Source organism: Schistosoma haematobium, chromosome ZW (genome assembly GCF_000699445.3).
Source record: "Schistosoma haematobium chromosome ZW, whole genome shotgun sequence".
Taxonomy (NCBI): domain Eukaryota; kingdom Metazoa; phylum Platyhelminthes; class Trematoda; order Strigeidida; family Schistosomatidae; genus Schistosoma; species Schistosoma haematobium.
The window spans coordinates 43,934,292-43,949,238 of NC_067195.1; the positions used below are offsets into that span (position 1 = coordinate 43,934,292).

Below are 14,947 nucleotides of genomic sequence, written 5' to 3' on the forward strand. Positions count from 1 at the left end.
CACCAAAATCCAACACTAGGTTTGACGCAACTGTTATTGCTTCTACCAGCACCGCTGACGAATGGGTACAGGTTGTAAGGAAGAAAAGTAGGGATATAAAAGGGAACCCTGCCTCCCGTAAAAGTAGTTGAAAAATCGAAAGCTGATCATAGCGACAGATCAGCTATTTTTCATAGAATCAAGGAGAGAGAGAGCTTTGAACCTAAAGCTCGTTTTGAGCATGACATTGTACTGATTAGGCAGCTGCTTAATCAACTCATGCCTCAAAATATGACCGGGGTCACCTTGCTAAAGATGTACAGACTAGGGAGACTAGCGGACTCGAAACCAAATCATTCCAGACTGCTTAAAGTAGTATTCAGCTCTCCGAACGAACGTGACCTAATTTTACAGAATGGACACAAATTAAAGGGTTCAGGAGTCTTTATCCGAAAGGACCTACCGTCGGCAGACCGTGTTAAAAGACGGGAAGCCGAGAAAGAACTACAACTTAGGTTAGACGCTGGCGAAAAGGACCTGAAAATTGTAAATTTTCGGGTTGTGAGGCTTCGACAGAGAATGATGCCGAAGCCACTCTGGGTGAAGCACGAAGGCACTTAAACAGGCCTCGGATCTGTTACACCAATGCACGAAGTTTACTTAATAAGCGATCGGAACTAGGTGTACAAATTGACTCTACAAAGCCAGACATAATCGCAGTGACAGAAACCTGGCTGACACAGGCTATAGGTAGTATGGAACTTGATTTCGAGGGTTTTACGTTAGTAAGGGCCGACAGAACACAAAAGCGCAAAGGAGGGGGAGTAGCTCTATTCATTAAGAATGCTATCCCATTTGCCATTATCGATAATGTATCACATGAGAGTGGGACGTGTGAATTAGTTAGTTACCCCTTGAAATGCAAGGGACAAGAGCTGCTGATTGGTTTGGTCTATCGCAGTCCAAGCTGTGAGGCAAATGAGATCCTGTTAAGCAGTCTCAATACTTGGTCCCAAAGTGGTCGATGTCTAATCCTAGGGGACTTCAATGCACCTATAGTAGACTGGGAAAATCTGCGAACTAAATCGTCGGAGAATTCTTTCGAGCAGGAACTAGTTGATGGGGTTATCACATGTGCCCTAGTGCAACATGTGAAAGAAGCGACAAGGTACGATCCGGACACTGAATCATCCTTATTAGATCTTATACTGACTCACTATGAGGATGATGTTGCGAACCTCCATCATATGCCACCCCTAGGTAAAAGTGAGCACGCAGTTTTAACTTTCGACTTCTATATAACTGCCAGTCACGAGCACGCGTCAGTCCAGTCCAGACCCGACGTCTGGAAAGCAAACATACCAGACTTCATGCACTCAGCATCGTTAATAGATTGGACAATAGACCCAGAGTCCTAAGTTGAAACGGCCTGGGACGCATTTCGAAATTCATACTTAAAAGTTACCACACCTCACATCCCTTGGACTATACCAAAAGGGTCGAAAAACTCACCACCATGGTTCAGTAGGTAGGTCCGTATCCTTCTCCGTAAGAAAAGGAAAATGTGGGATAGATTTAGGTTACTGGGGACTGATGAGTCAAAATCTCAGTATCGAAAGGCTCGGAATACTTGTGCCTTGACCCTCTGTAAGTCTAGAAAATTGTACGAAGGAAAACTTGTTAAGGAATCCATAGAATGTCCTAAACGCTTGTATTCCTATATAAACCAAAGGACAAGGAGAAAAGGAAATATTCCTGCTCTATGGGGAGACAATACTGCTTCATCATTAGTGGAGGACGACTTTGGTAAGGCTCAAGTGTTCTCGAACTACTTTAGCAACGTATATACCGTAGAAGCGCCCTTCCCGTCAGCGTATACAGATCCCCCATACATACACTGGATAGCGTGACCATTAAAGAACTCGATGTCTTTGGTCTGCTAAATAAGATTGACATAGGTAAATCCACGGGGCCCGATGAATTACATCCTAGGCTGCTGAAGGAATTATCGAACTTCGTTGCAAGCCCTTTAAGAAGATGCTTTAACCTATCCGTTACGCAGGGTCGTTTCCCAAAAGACTGGAAAAACGCCATAGTAAGTCCTGTCTTCAAAACAGGTACGAAACACAAACCTGAGAATTACCGACCCGTTAACCTAACTAGTGTGGTTGTTAAAATCTTAGAAAAGATTATTCGGAAGGAGCTGTTTAAGTATCTCGATAAAAACTGGATCCTCTCGGAGAAGCAGCACGGCCTCAGAATAGGTTATTCTTGTCTCACTAACTTATTAGTCGCTCGTGAAAGCTGGTGCGCTCTTAAGGACCAAAAGCTACCTGTAGACGTCGCCTTCATTGATTTCAGTAAAGCTTTTGACAAAGTTCCGCACAACCGGCTGTTATATAAGTTAAGAAAAGTCGGGATTGGAGGTAATTTATTGATGTGGATAAAAGACTTCTTAGTTGGGCGTCAACAAAGAGTAAGGGTGAGCTCAAAGTTATCTAGCTGGGAAACTGTGCTTAGTGGAGTGCTCCAGGGTACAGTTTTGGGGTCAGTGCTATTCCTCTTGTATGTAAATGACCTTCCTCGTCTCCTATCATCATTGGTCTTGCTATATGCTGACGATGTCAAGATATGGAGAACGATACGATGTAAGAGTGATAGCTTAGAACTTAAAAATGACCTGAAGAAGTTATCTGAATGGTCTCAAACCTGGCAGTTGCCGATGAATACTTCCAAGTGTGTTGTGATGCATATCGGTCATCAAGGCACAGATACATACATGATGAATAACACTGAGCTACCTGTCGTCCAGACATATAATGACTTAGGAGTTATCGTTAGTCAAGACTTAAAGACTACTGCACACTGCCGTGCAATAGCCGCCAAAGGTTTTAGAACCTTATGGTCAATACGTAGAGCTCTTAGTCATGTCGACGCTAAAACGTTTTTGACTTTGTATACAGTGATCGTTCGTCCTAAACTTGAGTACTGCATACAAGCGGCTAGACGCTGCTTAAAAAAAGACAGTGAGCTTCTGAAAAAGGTTCAGAGAACGGCGACTAAGCTGATTCCCGGAATAGCGAAGCTTCCGTATGATGCTCGACTGGCCAAGCTAAACCTATTCCCGTTGTCATATCGTAGAACTAGAGGCGACTTGACTACACTTTTCAAATTGCTTATTGCCAAATTTACACCTGATATGCCCTCATTTTTCTTGTCTTCCAAAACAGAGAATTTACGAGGACACTTCGAAAAAGTTCACAAACCCAGAACAAATTGCTTGTCAGCTGACTATCGACTTTCCCATCGAATCATCGACGAGTGGAATTCACTACCTCAGCACGTGGTTGAGGCTCAATCCGTCGACTCTTTCAAAAGAAAGTTGGATCAACTGAGAGACCACCATTGCCAGGACTAACATAGGCCATCAAGCCTCCTGTCCTTCCCAAACTGAAACTGAAACTTCACAATTACTTAAAAAGGATATTATGATTGCCTTGATAATGAGGAGAACCGCTTAGCCATTAATGCTAGATCGCTACGAAATCAAGTTGAATCAATTTAGTTGGCTTCCGCGGCCTTTCCTATTGCTAAAGACAGACTCTGTTGCGTCTCAGATTAGTGTCACTCAAAACCTCATTGAATTGTAGCGGTAAATAAGTCCTCGAAATAAATAGCTCTGTAAGTCTCCATTATTGGATGCTGACCACATTAGTTTTAATGGACTTGCCTAGCTGACGGCGCTCTGTCATGCATCCGCTCCAGATCACGAGTGAGAACGCCATGCTCAACATCCCCTACAATCGCTAGCCAGATTGGATCAGTCGATCCTCGAAATATTGATGGCCTTTCAAATATACCTTCGGATCTCCTCGCTTCTGTCTTTTGATTTCACTTGGTGGGCACGATTCATAGTAGGGGGTGTTACTGGTTAAAGTGTTGTCAAACTCCAAATACCTGTAGTATCTTGAGAATCTACCTAAATTCGAAAGTATTTTAAAAATTCGTCGTACTTAAACTTTTCCACAAGCACAGGCACTTCTATAACCTAAGGATAAACAGAATATCTCACTCAAAAGTACATGACTAGAAAGATTTGTATTTGATAGAAAATATGACCCTAAAACCACTCAGTAACAGTCATTTATACTGTTCGGGTTTCTTGAAATACCAAGTATTTGATGGGCGTATTTTCAGCTTTCACGCCTGGTATACAGCGGACCTCATTTGTAGTATGCTTTCCGATCAGAAAGTTCATGAATTGTGTTGGAACCACATAACCCTTTGTTAGCAAAATCCATGATGTTGCTGTGGCCCAGTATTTTTCATAAAGTCGGTTCGAACCATATTCTGATGACTTTTCGTAAATGAAGAGAGAATCTTACACTGTGTTTCTTATATTCAGAGGGTGGGGACAAACTTCACATTTTCTCCTCGATTTTGACCTTGCACCTGGCGACCAACCAAAGCAAAGTGGGAATTTTTATTTGCACTGTCATAATCCATGTTGAAGGGCATGTTTCGCTATCTGTCGTTGCTGCTATCCTACATGAATAATGTAAAGCTTTCTACGACGAAAATGCCGTTTCATAATACTTCGGAAGTGTCAAGTGCAGAACGGTCAGTCAATACGGAAGAAAAATCACAACGTAGCAAAAGATAAACCTTCAGTTAATCATATATTAAAAATTGTTTCGAAATATTCGAATCGATTGATTAGATAAACGAAAACATAACGGCAATTACTAAGCACGACACACTTTGATGACTGGCAAGCGTGAGGTTTATCCCCGACCATATATTACCTAATGTACTGTGTTGAATACTGAAGGATTTTCTGCCAAGAAATATCGATTTAGTCGGCCAAAACCCTCTTAGAAGTATTTAGCAAATTAACTTCCAAATAAATAGACGGAAAGTTATGTCAGTCACAAAATCCTGAAATATATTATTCTACCTACTGCTAGCTGTAAGTTGATAGTTAAAACGTGCAACGCAGGTCTCCTTCGGCTGATAGGCGGACAAAAACATACGACGTACATGAATATCTGTCACTCGAGGTTTCCTGAAATATGCAGGTCTCCTAAAGTCAAACATACCACTAAATTAGGCTATCTTACATACACGCCAACGAACTGAGAGACTTTAAACACGAAATGACAGCCCTGAGGCGACACACTTTAGGTCGCTGAAATCAAAACCGATAAATTCAATAACGAGCCAGCCTTATTCCCTGCTCCAACCATCAGTCTGATTTCTTGTGGATATAAAATATGGAGTAAGTATCAAAACTAAGTTGATGAGCCTGTAGTAGCTTTAGGCCCTAACCATACAATCGTCAAAGCTGAACACAAGATAACTGGCAATTCATATATTTAAAATTTGACGCGGAGAGAAGACCAACAATGGAGAAGGCGGAAAGGATTAATTCAATTCATCGGATGGCATGGCTCAGCCCTGCAGGCGTGGTTATTCTTGTGTAACTTATCTCTTTTATTCACATTAGATATATCGTTCTATCTCCAGTCTAAATGTGTTCTCCATCATTCTTGCGATAGGACGAGTCACTGTAGACAATGATGTAACTTCCACGTAAGATCTTATAGATTAGGTGGTCACGTCATAACAAATCTACGATTTTAGGATTCGGTTTGTTATTAGAGCAGTACTAATAACGAAGTAGACCATAATTCTGCATTGGTGAGCTTATTATTAATCCTTATTTTCACTTTACCTTTCTCGATCGATTTTTACTTCTGTTAACCTATTATTCTATTAGTACTCTGATAAATGCTCCCTTGCATTATCGTATTGTAACGTTGATTATTACTCATAACTTACTAGCTCAATCGATAACAATAACAGGTCGTCTACATTAAATTATTGATACGATGGTTTATTATTAAGCTTTGGTGTCATTTACATGCTCCGGTGAAATAAGCTTGTTAAAACAATAAGCTCTGGCAAAAGTGGCCTTTCGACGACGTAAATAGATATTGGCTAACGGTGTGACTAAAGGATGAATGGTTATCTGAGACAAATTCTCCACCTCGTTTCTCCACTAAGCATTTCACTATATTTCAAACTATGGACTATCCCGTAATATATTTCTTACGACCATTGTCTGCCTAATTTTCAATTTCCGAGTCCCATCGCCAAATAACGAAGACGACATTCCGGAAAATCGCGATGATTTTAAGCTTTAAATTTCCTGCAGTCCTAATCTCATTTCAGATTGTTTATACGTTGAAAGCCAAGTATTTTTTCTAGACTCCTGGATTTTCACTAAATCAAAAACGTTACAAGGTCAATGGCACAACACGCAACCCAGGAACTGGTTTGAATACCGCGTGTTTAATCTAGTTGCTTTTGGACCATTACTACTTGTAACAAGTGGTCTTATATACGTCGAATCCATTTAGTGATCTAATTTCTCAAGATAATCCAGTCTAGTTTAACTATTTTTCTGGATGGCTTGCCATTTTTTGATACTTCCTAACATGTATGTATTTTCACTTAGACTAGTCGTATATACTTCATATGAATCATTCATAAAGCGTTTTTGGTATAAAATATATTTAATAGCTTTATACTACACCATATTACTATGAAAAAATGTGTTGTTTACAGACAAAGCATATTAGATTCAAAAATTATTTGATATTTCTTAGTTCTAATTACCTTTGCTACATGTTTATAAACGTAAAAAACTAACTACCGTAACTTCTTATACAAAGTACACGTCAAAACTCGTCATATTCCTAACTGCGGTTCCATAAGTCGTCTCAGAATAAAAAGTTTCTTTTGGCCAAGCTTATGTTTAAACTCATCAGCGTGCTAATCCGGCCTGTACATCCGTTTAATTGTATCCCCATGTGAATTTTGTGCACAAAGTACTGCCTACGTACGTACTCAAACCTTCGTCCTCCTGACTGCTGGGTTACTTACTAGGCAATCGACTATACCGCCTAGAGCAGGTCTAACTGTAATATTTTCTTACATCGATCGATTACTTCCGGTGCGTATGACCAGCAGGATATGCAAATTTGTAAGGTCAAAACTCGGTTTTCAGTGAATTTAGGAAATATGGCCTCCTGATTACATTTGTATTCGACCGTCAAGCTAATCAAACGGCTAGTCAATTGGACTCTGACTACACTGCTGACCCCAAAAAGCCGATTCTGTCCCACGGGTCGACTTTGAGTATGTTCGTTGTTTTTTATTTTATGTTTTGGTTATTCCTGGTCGGCGGACACTTTGAGAATCTGCGGTTACGAACCAAGTTATCAAAGACGATTATCGCAGACTAGAGGCAATGTATTTAATTGAGTTGGGTGGCGATTTCAACTTCTGGCAGGTTCATATCGATATTATTTCTCAAGCTACGCTTCTTTTTTTAATGCATGTTTAAGACTCAGAGGTCTACGACATTAATATTTCTTTCCAAACCATCAGTGCGTTCTGTGAGATCAAACATTTATGTAGAACCGAATATCCATCATGTGCGATTGTACTTTTTTTTGGCGTCTGTCCATTTTATACAAACGGTAGAGCAATTCTTCAATCCTGACTGACTTAATCTATTTATTTAAAAAAGATTCTTGTGTTTTTACTTTGGAGTGGCTAAAGAGACGAATTCGTAGACATTTGATAACCAGATAGAGCATAGGAAAATCGGACCTAACCGACATTATGTTGGTTAATGTAAATGTCAGCATGTGATTATGAGTAAATTAGTAAGCGAGAAAAAATTAACGTTCATTTACGTCGTGACTATCTGAATGACAAATTAACATGTTTGTATGAGAGATCCGAAATATTATGAAAAAAGAAAAGTAAATCGTCTATGGGTATGACAGCTGAGTAAATCGTGAAACTAAGTAAGGCAGATTATAACGGGAGTCGTTCTATGGTGCCGACTGGATATGGGAATAAAGAACCGTGAAATATGAAGACGTTCTAATAAGCCATAGCAGGGTAAATAGCGTCTTTCAGCGACTAATATATTCGAATTCACTTACATGGAGCTTATATGGGACACGAATAATCCAGTTGTAAAGTGACAACTGCATTGATGGGTGATATTCATAAAATGCCAATTCAGTGTACGTTGTCTTTTGCGTCATAAACTGATGCATCGAGTTATCGCTGAGTATGCATTGGTAGAATAACCATAGGAAGAGAATAATGACTGCGGAGATGAGCTACGCAGAGTTGCACTCCTTTCTGGACAGGAAGCCTAGAGTGGTTCATTTGGTTTGAGGGAGATGCGCTCGACCTCGTTTCTTACAAAATCTTACTAATGCATGATAAAAATACCACCACATCTGATTGTTGATTATAGGAGAGTGAAACTTACCTAGATGTGACGAACAAGAATGTATCCTTGAGAGACTAGCTCTAAACTATATGTTCTGACATACAGTATAGGGAGTAGAGTGGTAACTGCAGTAATCGAATAAGTTTCATGGAAAAGGAATGATGCAGCATACAGTTATACATATGGACGAATGGATAAGGCGCACTTGATCTTTACTAAGAGGCTAGTAATACGGTGTTGAATACTTAATGTGCTTAGACATTAAAGTAAGGATTATCAGTTAGACGAAAGTGGCCGAAGTTCGGTTCAAATTGTCGTTGAAAAAAGTATAAAAGCGATTACATATAGAGAACATAAGTTCCTACTACTAGAAGTATGACTTCAAATTTATGTCTATGATTGAGTTCCTGACCGTTTCCAGCGTTGGGGTAGTTGCAACCATATCATTATCAGCGTACACGAGGTTCGCTTAACTGTTTAGACTGACGATTCGTGTGCATGTACGTGTCGCTTAACCGCCAATCTACTTAGAAGGTTGCAGGTTGTTTGGTTTATGAGCAGCTAGTAAGAAAGTCAGAAATATGTGACATGTAATGGCTATATATCTACAAAAAATGAACAATAATAATTAAGCCATTGATGTGATAGATGATCCAGAACAAAATACAGCTGACCTATCCTACCAAAGGTTTATTAGAGTTAAAGGCGTCTACAGACATAATAGATGATATCAAATCGAAACATATGTGGCATGATAACACGAAAATGACCTGAACTAGGTGAATGAGTGTAGTAATAAGGTAAGAGTGACATGGGAAAAATGGAACGAAGTTACTTAGAGCAGGATAAATTTATGTTATTGAATAATAAAAATAGTTCAGTGAGTTTCGAACGTCGTAACACGAATGGAATATTCATAAAACTATGATTTGCTCCGTGAGTGATGTGATTGCGTAAATGTCATGATTTAATGTCAGCACAAATAAAAATAAAAATTCCACGTTAGGTGATAATATGATATCAGTGTGATAATGAGACTATGAGAACTGTTTGGATCATAATCTGACAATCCACTAGATAGATCAGTGAGCAGAAGTTACAAGAGGACCAAGTGTCGATAAGAAAATACGACTTGAGTATGTCCATGTCGTGCTGCACAGGCTTCGCTGAGTTTGTTCGTCGAAAGTATGGAGTGTAGACGGTTATTCATTGATGTGGTTTGCCGCGTTAAGTTCGTAGTCGTCGGGCTCCCTACTTTAGTGGCCCGAGATCTAACTCCAGTTAGACAGTACTATTGATTTTTATTGAAATGCACATGTCGTCAATCCTCGTATATAATTTTCGACTTAATTTGCACTAGGGAATAACCAAATTAAATAGTCATACACTAAAATTCTAGAACTGTGAAGGAACACAATTCTAGTTTAAAAATATTTTGCGAATGCCTAGATAGATTATAATTGATGGAGACGTTATCCAAATGGGAAACTAAGAAAACCGATGTGTCTCAGGGCACACTCATAGTTTCCTTGTTACTCTTCGTTGATAAACCCACCAGTACTGTTTAGATCGTCATCGTTCCTACTTGCATAAGTTGGGAAGGTTCGAGGACAGATCATAGTAACATTGACATTCTAGATCTCCGCAGTGATAAGCTAGCTTGTGGCACGAAGTTCGTTACCTGAAAATAAACTATACTGAATGTATACTGACTCTATGAGTTCAAAGCAATATTCACCAGTATACCATCGATGTAAAAGTCAAGAGCTCAACACCTTAAAGTCAGAGGAGGAGTCTCAGGATATTAAGTCAGAGAACGGTCCACTTCAATATAGTAACTGATAAAGTGTCTCATGTGCCAAAGTTGCTTCTTAAGATCTCTAAATACCTTAAATTTGATGCATCACCTATTGAAGACTCTATATGGAGTGCTGCTTCCTACTAGCCGACTAAAGTCTAATTGAATGATTAGGCACATACATGGTATCAATATGGAACTGTGGAGAATGTTGAGTTTCATTGAAATTATGAACAGGTTAGTATTAGACCATTATTTAAAACATGGGGACACAGAAGAGTCCCATACTGGGACAAAGAGGTCATCCAGTGCCATAAGGTTTTCTGTGTTGCTCTAACACCGATCGGTTCATGATTTCAATGCCTGAATATGTTCAACGAATTAGTACTAAGTTGGTTACAATTTTTTAACCTCTCCCTCAAGAAGTGACGGAATCTTCAATCTCTTTTTCTCGTCTCCTAGTATGTAACTACCTGCTTCAAAGATAACCACACATAAGCTAACCAACTTTTCTTATGACGGAAAAACATTTTATTGGTGAACACTGAACCATCAGGATAAGTAACGAGAAGTCATGTTTGCTGTCATGTGCGGGCAATATGGATTCCCTTCCGTGATCTTGGTTCCGAACCCTGATGACCCTAACTAAAAAACTACTGCAGGGGCTTGATGACAGTAGTGATGAAAATGTAAGTAAAGATTTTGGGTACTAATAATGGATTTTGAAGCAAATGAATGTTTTTTCGTTGTAGCTTCCTCTTATCCTCTTAAACACCTACTTAAGCTGAGTTCGAACACTAACCTAAAGGGTAACACCCAGAAACTGGAGACACAACATAGCAAAACGGAATGTAGACATAACTTCTACTCCTTACGAGTTCTCAGATGCTGGAACTCGCTGCCGGCCAAGCTGGTCCAAGCGACTTCCCAGGAGTCCTTCAAGAGGCAACTTGACCTGTTCTCAAGGACCAAGGACAGCATCATTCTATGATTTACCAGTTTCTTCTTCCACTTTTATTGTTAACATACCTAGGTTCCTGCCTGGAGGATTCGGTGATCCCCTGCTACTAGACACGGAAGCCTGTTAAGCGAAAGCTATTACGTCCACAACCACTTGAGGCATGTTGACCCAACGCTCTTGGTTTTTCAACTTAAGGTGTTAACTGCGAACGAGTGGGAATCTGCGTAGTATGCTTTTCTTAAGACCGTTCTGTGCCTTGCGTAAGATTCACTTCATATATATGAACTCTGGTCGTTTATTAGGCTTCCGTGGTTTTTATCTGTTTGGATCAAAACCACCCGAGCTCCTAATTTTGGGGAAACTCCCGAAGTCAAACGACCTTCAAGAATGTTTAGGGAAATGGTTGAGAACTTTGGTGAAACCCCCAAAGTCAAATGACTTTGATCAAGGTTAAAGGGGAATTTTGGCGAAATATTGGGGAATTTCCCCAGGTCTGGGGAAATTTTAGGGTTATAGTGCCATTTTCTCAAAGTTTACTATAGTGGCTTCTTCAAAATGGGTCAAATTTTCCCCAGAATCGGAAGTTCGGGCATCAGCCTTTAAGAGCTTGGAATGGACGGCAAGCTCTTACTTCTTCAGTTGTTTAGAATCTAATGGGTGCTAAAACACGTTACATGCTGTCTTACGGAAGTGACAAACGTTTCTTAATCATGGTTGCGCATATGTTACAGTGTGTTTTCTCATGGTAGTCTGCAGCTTCAGTAACTCAGCTAGCTACTGGACGGATGGTACCGATTACCACATTTACTCTCTGAATAGCGGTTTTCATTCGCTCCTACTATATCTAGTTTAGTTGCTTACTAAAGCTGGTCTCCAGACAAATATCCTAGACGTTTGTCTTCATTTATTTACTTCAAAACTGGCTATCAGTTTGTTTAGTTTTCAGCTACGTCCTAGTGTGGTTCGTAATACAACTTAAGCTCTTAAGTGGAATTAGGTAGTTTAGGGGCTAACTCTACAAAACCTGTTGGAAGTTAAGTGTTTTAGCCACGGTATGCTAGGTGAAGATGGGGAGTCGACTAATAAGGTTGCGAATCTTTGAGACATACGTCACGTATGCCCGGTCGCTGTTTACCTCGATGTGAGATGCTGACTGGCATGGTAGATTAATAAAAAACCAAGATGTTTCGTCATTCTTTAAAGTTATTGACCGTTGGTCTGAACTTTTTCGACTGGTGCAAACTACTTGGTTGTGGCTTATCAAGTAATAGTGACCAGTGGTTTCGCACCTTAAGTAAAATAGAACGATTTTATGCCTAGTTGAACAGACGCATTTTTTTCATTGTACTCAGTTAGACTGTTGCGGTGTGTTTCGACCACTTGGTTTCTCTTTCACTTTGTCCTTTCTGGTAGTCTGATTTTTGTTTCCCTGTAAAGATTCGGTCATCAGCTAAGGGATTACTTATTCTTACCTACTACATGTACTATGATCTAGGCAAATAAATAACGCCACTGACCATCGTACAAAATGCATTCGATAGCATAGCATGCTAACCACTACTTAGTTACATTGTGATGATTATATATTTTAAAATGAACTAGGGTCCAGTTAAATTAAATATTCTTTTGTTTTACCCCTGTGTAAGGTGAATAAACCTTAAAAACGGAATAACTACGATATTTTGGACAAATGTTAAAAGTTACGCGAAATGTTCATCTTAATTTATCATTTTCTCTAAGTATTGAAACTATAAAGACTCTTATTTTCTGTTGGCTTGGTTTTATTTATTTTAAGACATAGATATTGGTACAAAGAGGCACCAAATACATATGCGCCACACAAATCTCATTCGATATGTGTGAGGGCTGCGATACTGCCCAGGTGCCCAAACCGAAGCAGGTGGTTTTCTTAGGGGGCCACTCCTCGAGCCTCCGACCTGAAGGTCTGATCCACAAGGCAGTGGAGCATCGTCAAGAGATGCAGTCCCATGGAAGCCGGTGACCAACAACTGGTTCATACGCCATTTGTTCCCTCAGGATACTGGGGCCCATGTGCACCATTGGTTTGGAATCCGGTTAAAGCGCCGGACATTCGCTTTTCGTCCTCTCATTTTCGTAAACAACACCCCCGCCACGAGAAGGCAGTGAGTAGGACTTCCCTGGCAGAGGCTATATACGCGTGGCCATGTGAGAGCATTTCGAGAGGGAGAGCGGACTCTCCCAACTCTCGGCCCTACCAGGGCATTTGGAGGCTGTTAGCTTGGTATCCTTTATATTAGATTTTGTTCAATGAAATTTAAATTTTGTAAACTGTGAAAGGATTTGTTAAATAATGTTTTCAATTCAATACATACTACTCTAAAATGGCTTCAATTCTGTTTTAGACGTGGTTGGCGGACAATGGGTTGACCACTTCAAACATTTTTCGTGTTCATATCTAACTAATATATTTTCCGATTTTGAATTAAGGGATTTCCCGTTATTCAGGATGAAGATTTTCAAGCTTCAGTTCCGAAACCCCTTCTTGATGTTAGCAATTTAGTTTCAAACGAACTTACGCTGATATCAGTTCGTTATGAGATTATCCAACTGATACTTTAACTCACTAGAATATTGTTAAAAGTGATGTTTCAAAGTCGCTATGTTATCATGGAAGTTCGGAGCTATACCAGTTGCTGGATTTATTGGTTAGAAGTTTTGAAAACATCATTAGTAAACACAATGACCTAATTAAACATCTAGTTACAATGGATAAGGAAGAGTCTTACTTATCAATTTCACTTACGTCTCACAAGTTAGTGAAGGAAGTTGCGTAATCTATTTTCATTTCAGAAAAGCAGTTGAAACGATTATGTCACTGGACTTTTGTTTAGCTAGTCAGTCTTTAGCTACAAGCTCGTTCAATCTCCGAAAAACACTTATGGAGTTAGTCTTGGATTCGGTAATTGTTTATCAGTATATCATTTAGATTATGGTTTGTAGAAAAACAACATTGAGAAGTTAATAAGTTTCAATCAGAGTTTGTCTTTACTAGCCTGTCAGCTTAATGAAGCTAGTAATTTAAATGATAATATGGATGAACCTTTCACTACATGAAAACATAAGGAAGGGCAGAAATATTGTATATATTAACTGTTTTTAATTCAAATTGTATACCATTAATATATGTATAAGTTATTAGCTTTGTTGCAATATGTTGGTTATTTTATTAACAGTATTTATTGTGCTCTATCTGTTATTGAAAGATTCATCCAGAGACGTAGTCTTAACTAATCTTGACAGCGTTTATCTTTACACGATAATGATAATTACAATTGAATAAAATCTCACTTCAAGGTAATGCACGATTTAATGGCTATCCACTTATGCAGTCTCCACAGTATTATCTCAGTTAAGTAATCGAGCTAATAGGTAGAGCTTAATCGAAGTTGATCGCATATACTTTTGTTTAACTGAAGTTTACAACAAGCTTGATAAGTTTATCGCTTCAAATAACTATGGTTCTCAATGTTTTAGTACCATAAAAACGGTTCGAGTTTAACGAAACTAGTAAGGAAATTGTATAATGAAGACGGCATTGTTCATCATACTGTTTATACATATATGTCTAAAAATACTAACAATTAAGTCACTGATGTTTAAACAGAGCAATTCATTATTTATATATTTATTTATTCAAACACATAAACATTGGTACAAGAAGGCACCAGATACATACACATGCGCCACACAAATCGAATGAGATTTGTGTGAGGGTCGGGAAACTGCGCGGTTCCCCGAACCAGAACAGGTGGTTTTCTCAGGGGGGCCACCCCGAGCCTTCGACCTAAAGGTCTAATCCACAAGGCAGTGAATCATCGTAAGGAGATGCAGTCCCATGGTAGTCGGT

At 39.3% G+C, this 14,947-nt stretch overlaps 1 protein-coding gene across 2 annotated transcripts; it reads left to right on the forward strand.

The window, feature by feature from the left end:
- Positions 1 to 10,671: 10,671 nt before the first annotated feature.
- MS3_00003646 (uncharacterized protein) lies at positions 10,672 to 14,238 on the forward strand. Of its 2 annotated transcripts, none has more exons than XM_051211494.1 (5): positions 10,672 to 10,786; positions 13,528 to 13,626; positions 13,668 to 13,852; positions 13,891 to 13,999; positions 14,041 to 14,238. In XM_051211494.1, the coding sequence occupies exons 1-5, from the start codon at positions 10,733 to 10,735 to the stop codon at positions 14,152 to 14,154; spliced, it is 561 nt and encodes a 186-aa protein (XP_051071559.1). In that variant the 5' UTR covers positions 10,672 to 10,732; the 3' UTR covers positions 14,155 to 14,238. The 2 variants fall into 2 exon arrangements, with proteins under 2 accessions (XP_051071559.1, XP_051071560.1); XM_051211495.1 differs by having other exon boundaries at positions 10,687 to 10,786; positions 13,891 to 13,983; positions 14,027 to 14,238.
- Positions 14,239 to 14,947: the final 709 nt, after the last annotated feature.